Source organism: Salmo trutta, chromosome 24 (genome assembly GCF_901001165.1).
Source record: "Salmo trutta chromosome 24, fSalTru1.1, whole genome shotgun sequence".
Classification (NCBI taxonomy): Eukaryota; Metazoa; Chordata; class Actinopteri; order Salmoniformes; family Salmonidae; genus Salmo; species Salmo trutta.
The window spans coordinates 41,371,096-41,381,045 of NC_042980.1; the positions used below are offsets into that span (position 1 = coordinate 41,371,096).

The window sequence follows — 9,950 nt, forward strand, 5'->3', positions numbered from 1 at the left end:
CTGGGGTTCGATCGAACCCAGGTTAAGAACCACTGTTTTATGATCTTCATCAGATGACACACCTAGGACATTGTGTTATACAATACATGCATGTCTGTTCAATCAAGTTCATATTTATATCAAAAAACAGCTTTTTGCATTAGCATGTGACGTTCAGAAAAAGCATAACCCCCGCAAACTTCCGGGGAATTTACTAACAGTTTGCTAAATTACCCACGATAAACGTTCACAAAAAGCATAACAATTATTTTAAGAATTATAGATACATTACTCCTCTATGCACTCGATATGTCCGATTTTAAAATAGCTTTTCGGATGAAGCACATTTTGCAATAATCTAAGTACATAGCCCGGCATCACAGGGCTAGCTATTTAGACACCCACCCAGGTCAGCCTCCACCAAAATCACATTTCCTATAAGAAAAATGTTCTTACCTTGCTTGTTCTTCGTCAGAATACACTGCCAGGACTTCTACTTCAATAACAAATGTTGGTTTGGTCCCAAATAATCCATCGTTATATCCAAACAGCGACGTTTTGTTCGTGAGTTCTAGACACTATCAGAATGCTACATCACGGTCTCGCGCATGGCGCATTGGCGTGACAAAAAATTTCTAAATATTCCATTACCGTACTTCGAAGCATGTCAACCGCTGTTTAAAACCAATTTTTATGCCATTTATCTCGTAGAAAAGCGATAATATTCCGACCGGGAATATGCATTGAGCCTAAACAGGCGAATTAAATTTCTCCTCAGGAGCGAATCGTGCACACGCCTCATTCAAAGGTCCTCTGAGCCGCCACTTACCAAAGGCGATAATGTGTTTCAGCCTGAGGCTGCCTCGTCAACCTTCAGGTATTTCCCGGGTTCTGAGAGCCTATCGGAGCAATGGGAATTGCTCACTAACAGGGATGTAAATGCTCACTAACAGGGATGTAAACACATTTTTGAGAAATAAGCTTTTTTGTGCGTATGGAACATTTCTGGGATCTTTTATTTCAGCTTTACATGTTGAGTTTATATTTTTGTTCAGTGTACTTCCAAATGTACTTCCAAATGATATAACCTGTTTTGCATAGTACAGAAATCAAACACTGCTTATGGGCACTCAAGCATATTGTACAGTCTAAGAAGGTCATGGTTGTGATATAGCGGCCCATTGCTTGTTGTGTATGTGTGTTTGTGTAAATCATTACAAGTTAATAATGAGTGTGTACACTGTGAGGTGCCCTAAAAATGTAAACATGCAAAAAGGCTTCAAACTTGTTAAAGACCAAATTTATAGTGTCTAAATGTGCATAAAAGGTTGAATTCAGTGTTTGGATTAAACAAGACATATTTTACAGATGTAGGATCTTCATTTGAGACAGTTTGCTACAGCAGGAAAATAATCCTACAGCAACAAGATATATGGAATTATTATGTGGAATTATAATTAATTGACATTTTTGTAGGAGTTTATACATTTTTCGTAAAGTTCTCCTGCAACAGGGTGATCAAATTAAGATCCGACATCTGTAGCAGTCATATCACAGCTTTGGCCCAGATGTAGGCCATATCCTAGTGATGTTTGCATTACTCAAGGTAACACACTTTACATTAAAACACATACAGTAATAAAGTGGTAATAAAATGGCAATAGTACAGTAACAAGTTATATCCCAGTAAAAAACTAATATGAGGGGATTTAAATTCTATTGCAGACTATTGAACTTGATATGTCTTCTACAGAACCTCAATGACAGGCCGTCGAGGATACCTGGCCAGGCTTGCCCAACAGTATATTTTGTACCATCCCTTTTACGCGTCATATTGTAACACTAGCCATATGAAATGTCCACCAATTGGTCCCTGACATTAGCCTACTCATCACGCTACCTTAACAACCTTTGAGACTATTGCAACCTGGCATAAGGAACTCCCAGCTGCAGCTCTGACCAGGGTATGAACTGTGCGCCATCTGGACTTTAGCCCAAATGCCAAAGATGATGTTTCACATCCGCAAGAATCGAATTGAGACTAAGGGTTCACCCAAATAGCTGTGTCCAACATGACATGAGTTATACATGGTGCTAAGACTTGTCATTTTGACCCCAGGGTCATATTTTTTAACACAGACCAAAGGTGGTTTATTAAATTCTTCAGATTTTTCATGAATTTGTCAATCAACTTATTCTTAACAAATCTAAATCATTGTTTAGTGTTTCTGTATTAATGTGTACTTTTTAAAATGCAAGTCCTTTGGGGTCGTTTTGATCCCAGCCAACAACAGTTCTGCCTATAGTAATTTGATGAATCTGACCTTTATTTGAATTTAGGTTTCTCTGGAGACATAATAACAAGATATCCATAACACCAGAGGGTGGATGGGGACCTGTATCAGTAATTTGGACCAGATAGACAGATCATCTACAGAGATATATCTCCCCGTGTATGCCCAAGATTGTACTTTTCTGTACCACATATCGTACGACTGCGTACAAAACCAAAATTACCTACGTTATGTGCATATACAATTTTGCCAATAGTATAAATACTTAATAGTACTGCAATACAGAACTCAGATACGCTCCGAATCTACATACAGTTGAAGTCAGAAGTTTACATACACTTAGGTTGGAGACATTAAAACTAGTTTTTCAACCACTCCACAAATTTCTTGTTAACAAACTATAGTTTTGGCAAGTCGGTTAAGACATCTACTTCATGCATGACACATGTCATTTTTCCAACAATTGTTTACAGACAGATTATTTCACTTAGAATTCACTGTTTCACAATTCCAGTGGGTCAGAAGATTACGTTGATTGTTCATTTAAATAGCTTGGAAAATTTCAGAAAATGTTGTCATGGCTTTAGATAAAGCTTCTGATAGGCTAATTTACATAATTTTAGTCAATTGGAGGTGTAGCTGTGGATATATTTCAAGGCCTCCTTCAAACTCAGTGCCTCTTTGCTTGACATCATGGGAAAATCAAAAGAAATCCGCAAAAACCTCCACAAGTCTGGTTCATCCTTGGGAGTAATTTCCAAATGCCTGAAGGTACCACTTTCATCTGTACAAACAATAGTACGTAAGTATAAACACCATGGGACCACGCAGTCGTCATACCGCTCAGGAAGGAGATGCGTTCTGTCTCCTAGAGATGAACGTACTTTGGTGCGAAAAGTGCAAATCAATCCCAGAACAGAATCAAGATAACTTGATTTTTCCCCCTGATATTTCCACACTATCAGGTCGAAATAACGCCCTGAATTTGTGAAAATTATGATAACACCCTTTTTGTGTAAAAGCAATTATTACTCTTTTGCCTGGAATTCCTGCCTGTTCATGTGGGATGGAGTTTTTGGCTCAGATCATGATGTCACAATCTGTTCTGATTATAATACATCAATGACCATTCATCTGGGTAAGGGGGTGGGCTCTATCAGGGCTGTGTAAGTAAAATTAGTCAAATTAGTTTCCTAACGCCCACATGATCAGACAGCATGTCAATGGCCAAAAGAGGCTCAGGGAAATAAATGAAAAAAAAACGTTTTTTTCATTAAATAAACACACAGAGTGATTTGTTAGGCATAAAGCGATGATTTAAAAATACAAATAAAAAGACTGCATGGGGGCTTTAAGTTGTACATATCGTCATTGAAGTGGAGGTGGACCTGTATCAGTGATTTAGACCAGAAAGACTGATCATCTGCAGAGATGGAGCACCTCATGTACTCGCCTGTCGTTATCATTGGTTATAACTAGGTATGGCCGTGTACAAAATTTAAATGACCTTAGATATATTCTTAGTTGCAGTCAAAGCTGCTCATAAAAGTCTGTCAGTGGTATGAATACTGCCTGACGACTCAAACTGAATTTTACTGCTGCTCTATGTTCGATAAATTCTTCAGTCTGAGACGGCCATCGTTGAAGTCGGTTGTGGTGACGTCAAAATGAGGGGTGTTGTACAAAACAAAGTCATCAGTGATTGGATTATCTCTAACCAATCAACGTATCAAAGCCAATGACTAATTTTCAAAACGCGGCTTTGCGCATGTGTGTTCTGGCTCTGGTCCAACCCATCGTTTTCTGGAACCAATCACAATATTTAGAAAGTGTTTGCATTCTATAAATTGTCAGGGAGGTACTCAGATCCAGACTCATTGCGGAGAAGGACCTAACATCTGTGGGCGTAGCATAGAGTTTGACCGGCACTAGGACTCTGGGTAGTCCCGTGTAGCTCAGTTGGCAGAGCATGATGCTTGCAACACCAGCGTTGTGGGTTTGATTCCCAAAGGGGGCTAGTATGAAAATGTATGCACTTACAACTGTAAGTTGCTCTGGATAGGAGCATCTGCTAAATTAAGTAAATGCAAATGTGTAGCCAGGCAAATTAAAACTTTGTAGAACTGTAATATAGAAAGTAGCTACCCTCTGTACAAATAATGCTGAATGGCTGTGTATCCTCCCCCAAAAATAGAATTCCTATAATACCCTCCAACATTCTATATGTGCAACTTGTTATGATATGTTGGGTGCTATACCATTTGGTTTTATGCGTTTTGATGCATGTTGCCATAGCCCATACGACTCCCATTGTTTCATTAACAGCGTTGCTAATGCTGACTTGGCTGTGCCCTGTGGTTTTTAATCACGTAAATATGCCAAAATGTATATTTACTTCAAATTCGGAAAACTAAATGATGCTTGAATCAAATGATGGTAACTCTGCTTTTTAGTACTTATGTCAATTGAACTTTGGAAAAAAACTGCACATTATATCAAGGAAGATATTTGGGGGGGGCTTTACAGAATAAGCAAATTAAGTGTTTCCTAATTTAGCTAAAATAACAGTCTATTTTGGTAATTTTTTCCCCAGATAACATTGTTGACATGTCTAATGATATTTTGATGATAATTAAATGTATATTTTGCTTTTTCCAATAGTTTCTTCTTGGGGTCAAAATGACCCCAGTTGGTGATCAATGTGATAAATGGCCTAAAGCTTGGAAAGAGGTTCCCTACCAGGTCTTTTAAAAAGTCAAGGAGAATGCACAGCATTGGACAACGGGAAAGGGAAATCAAATGACTTAGTCCTTAGGCTATGTAGTTAAACAAGTGGCAGGATATATGGACAACTGACCAGGCATAATTAAAATATGACAATACATAATAATAGCCTAATTTTAAGTGGGACGTTTAATAGTTGTCCACATGGAATTGTATGGAATTTTACGCGTGTTCGTCAAGCACATCTGCGCACAAACACTACGCTATAATTAACTATTAACAATGGTTAAGCCCCTTACGAAAAAGATTGCAGTCAGAGTGCAGTTTAACTGTAGTACAATGCAATATAAGTGCAGTTAAAGTGCAGTCTAACTACAGTATGCTGCAAATCCTTCGTCCAAAAGAACACCGTTTTTTTACTACAATAATTCGTCAGTTTTACTGAAATTACAGTGCGGTATAGTTCAACTGCAGTTCAATTCTGCAATTACTGCGTCCAAAATACCACAGTCGACTGCAGTTACTGCACTTTTACTGCAGTTTCAAGATTTTGTGTCAACATAACCGAACTAAAGCTGAGAGAAATGTAGCGTGAAAGTGGCATAACTCCGTTTTCTGTTTATCCATTTTTGGGATATCAAGCGCCATCATTTGATATTGAATTGGCTAAATCCAAATTACTCACGGGCTTAGGGGAAAATAGTCTATTCGGGGTAAATATTGAAAGACATACATTTTGAAACAACTAATTTACACAACTGTAGATCGTTGAATGCAAAGTCCAACTCGAACTCATGGACACACAAGGGAGAAAATGATATATCAACAAGTAAGAATTCTTATCTTACCTATTCCAGAGTCTGAATCACAAGATCCCAAATAAGCGGAATGAAGTAAAACAATGCATGGAATCCACCAGCTATTCATTGCAGACATGTCAGCGGTCGGAGAAGTAGACTACAGTAAAGTTGCTGTAAAACCTTCAGGAACTTTTGTTTAAGAGACTGGTGATGGTAGCTGATCACCCACGCACTTCCGGTTAGTACTAGACCGGCTATATTTACTCTCCTTGATGGTGAGCTGGACACAAACTCTTAAAACGGTTCATGTGACATTTTTCGAAATGAATACTAAACAACTATATTTCTAGTTTCGTTATCATTATTGGTTTGACCAGGTCTCTCTTGAAAATTAGATTTTATCTCAGAGACTACATATTTTTAATGTATCTAGGCAAGTCAGTTAAGAACAAATTCTTATTTACATTGACAGACTACCCTGGACCAATTGTGCACCACCCAATGGGACTCCCAATCACAGCCAGATGTGATACAGCCTGGATTTGAACCAGGGACTATAGTGACACCTCTTGCACTGAGATGCAGTGCCTTAGACCGCTGTGCCACTCAGGAGCCCAATATATATATATTGGTCTCCTGAGTGGCACAGCGGTCTAAGGCACTGCATCTCAGTGCAAGAGGTGTCACTACAGACCCTGTTTTGAATCCAGGCTGTATCACATGCAGCCGTGATTGGGAGTCCCATAGGGCAGCACACAATTGGTCCAGGGTAGGTGGTCATTATAAATAAGAATTTGTTCTTAACTGACATGCCTAGTTAAATCAATTTAAAAATGTATTTAACTAGGCTCAATCTTCAATCTTCATTACATTCTGCAGGCTACTGTGACCATACATAAGCACTATAATATTGCCATAATGCATGGAAAGTAAGCTACAAATGCCTCAATCTGATTTAGAGTTTTTATGTTATGGTAATTATGAGTGGTCATTGCATATTATTCTTCTCTCTATAACACTTTTATTTTCTAATGTTTACCAAAATCAGGTATTATATATTAGAAAGAAAACCTGTTGATAAGTGTAAAGTTATTATTATTGTTGATCTTCCAAATATACAGTTGTCACCTTTCATATTTGGAACTCTTTGGAAACCAAAGGAACTTCTCTCTCCATAACATGGGATGTGATGAACAGTGGCAAGCTATGCCCTCCGGTCACATCTTGTCAGCTCTCTCTATACCTTAATCTGCCACTATTCATTCCACTGCAATGAAATACTCACATCTGAAGCATATTACTTGTTCTGTTTTTGCCAGAAACTCCATCAAAGTGTCTATCTCATTCAGGGAACTTGTACATGGCTGGTGGTCTTTGGGAACACTTCAGATAAAAGCAAAATCCTAGCTTGTGTTGAAAATCTGCGATCTATCTGGGAAATTGGATTGTTGTAGGCTTTGGATTAAGCTGTAGGGAAAACATTTGTATTTATTTTTATTTATTTCATATTTATTTAACCAGGTAGGCTAGTTGAGAACAAGTTCTCATTTGCAACTGCGACCTGGCCAAGATAAAGCATAGCAATTCGACACATACAACAACACAGAGTTACACATGGAATAAACAAACATACAGTCAATAATACAGTAGAACAAAAGAAAACAAAAAGTCTATATACAGTGAGTGTAAATGATGTAAGTTAAGGCAATAAATAGGCCATGGTGGCGAAGTAATTACAATAAGGCAATTAAACACTGGAATGGTAGATGTGCAGAAGATGAATGTGCAAGTAGAGATACTGGGGTGCAAAGGAGCAAGATAAAGAAATAAATAAATACAGTATGGGGATGAGGTAGGTAGATAGATGGGCTGTTTACGGATGGGCTATGTACAGGTGCAGTGATCTGTGAGCTGCTCTGACAGCTGGTACTTAAAGCTAGTGAGAGAGATATGAGTCTCCAACTTCAGAGATTTTTGCAGAACAATGTACATGCAATGTACTGTAGGCCTGTACTCAACCAGTCTAGATCACTTGCACAATGTTAAACTGATCAAACAATGAAATGACTGTATGGTAGCTGATACCTGTGTAAGCTAGGCCTTCACGGGGGATATTTCAGTGAGAAGGCATACAAGGATGGTACAGCATATTTCTGCCTAAGGTGAGTGCTTTTATTTGCAAGTGAAGAATAAATAGGGGCCAAACTTCTTTAGCCTACAATATTGACAATATAACAAACTGGAGCAAATTAATAAGTCTACAGCTAAATAATTTACCCAGGCTCCATCATGTCTGTTGTGGGACAGCACCTACCAACCACCACCTGTCTGGCCAGGACAGAACGACAAGGGTTTCAATACTTTTTTACACATAATGCAATTCACCAGGGAACGTTCTATTATACAGTGCCAGTCAAAAGTTTGGACACACCTACTCATTCAAGGGTTTTTCTTTATTTGTACTATTTTCTACATTGTAGGATAATAGTGAAAACATCAAAACTATGAAATAACACATATGGAACAGTGTAGTAACCCAAAAAAAAGTGTTAAACAGATATATTTTATATTTGAGATTCTTCAAAGCTAACCTTTGCCTTGATGACAGCTTTACACACAGAATGCCTAACTGTGTGTCAGATTTAGAGGAATTTAATTTAAATCTACCTGTATGGTATAAGCATTACGTATAACATGTAATGCTTGATGGAAGTGATGTATTACCCTGGTCCAGAAAATCCTCAGGTAGGGGAAAGTAGGGTAAATTGAGCCATTTCTTTTTACATTCAGCATCACTCTGTCAAGGGAAATACTGTATAGCGTTATTTTTAACAAAGATATCTATACATATATTTCAGGGTGTTGTGTCCCTGAAAGTAATCAGCATTCATGTAAACATTACAGTTTTTAACTTGTCCAGAACTTGTCCAAAAAAAGTGGTCTCTTGGCACAACTTAGCCTGGGTATGGGGTAAATTGGGCAGCTTGAACACTGTAAGTTAAGCCAAGCCACCTACACATTTCTGTACTGAATGAAATATTACAAGTACCTTTTTAACACCATGTCTATCTTTATTTTCCAAACACAATTCAACAAAATCACAATCCCTTTTTGTCTGTTTTTTATTTTTATTTTTTAATTTCACCTTTATTTAACCAGGTAGGCTAGTTGAGAACAAGTTCTCATTTACAACTGCGAACTGGCCAAGAAAAAGCAAAGCAGTGCGACACAAACAACAACACAGAGTTACACATGGAATGAACAAGCGTACAGTCAATAATACAATAGAAAAAAGAAAGTCTATATAGAGTGTGTTCAAATGGCGTGAGGAGGTAAGGTAATAAATAGGCCATGGTAGCAAGTAATTACAATTTAGCAAATGAACACTGGAGTGATAGATGTGCAGATGATGATGTGCAAGTAGAAATACTGGTGTGCAAAAGAGCAGAAAAGTAAATATAAACAATATGGGGATGAGGTAGGTAGATTGGATGGGCTATTTACACATGGGCTATGTTCAGCTGCAGCGATCGATTAGCAGCTCGGATAGCTGATGTTTAAAGTTAGTGAGGGAAATGTAAGTCACCAACTTCAGCGGTTTTTGCAATTGGTTCCAGTCATTGGCAGCAGAGTAGTGGAAGGAAAGGTGTTCCAAAGAGGCTTTGGGGATGACCAGTAAGAAATACCTGCTGGAACGCGTGCTACGGGTGGGTGTTGTTATTGTGACCAGTGAGCTGAGATAAGGCGGAGCTTTACCTAGCAAAGACTTATAGATGACCTGGAGCCAGTGGTGGTGACAGTGTTACCTAGCCTCAGTGCAGTGGGCAGCTGGGAGGAGGTGCTCTTGTTCTCCATGAACTTTACAGTGTCCCAAAACGTTTTGGAGTTAGAGCTGCAGGATGCAAATTTCTGTGTTAAAAAACTGACCTTTTTCTTAGGGCAGTCAAGTCTGGAGTGAACCAAGGGCTATATCTGTTCTTAGTTATACATTTTTTCAAAGGGGCATGCTTATTTATGATGGTGAGGAAATTACTCTTGAAGAACGACCAGGCATCCTCGACTGACGGGATGAGGTCAATATCCTTCCAGGATACCTGGGCCAGGTCGATTAGAAAGGCCTGCTCGCAAAAGTGTTTTAGGGTGTGTTTGACAG

General features: G+C 38.5%; 1 protein-coding gene across 2 annotated transcripts in view; it reads right to left on the reverse strand.

Moving 5' to 3' along the window:
- LOC115161320 (tissue factor pathway inhibitor) overlaps positions 1-6,034 on the reverse strand; it is a 53,407-nt gene extending 47,373 nt beyond the window's left edge. Inside the window, exon 1 of one of the 2 annotated variants that reach the window (XM_029712214.1) lies at positions 5,846-6,034. In XM_029712214.1, the coding sequence (XP_029568074.1) occupies positions 5,846-5,933 (88 nt within the window). In that variant the 5' untranslated portion in view covers positions 5,934-6,034. The remainder of the gene's footprint in view (positions 1-5,845) is intronic. The other variant, XM_029712213.1, reaches the window with a different exon arrangement.
- Between the last annotated feature and the right edge of the window lie 3,916 nt (positions 6,035-9,950).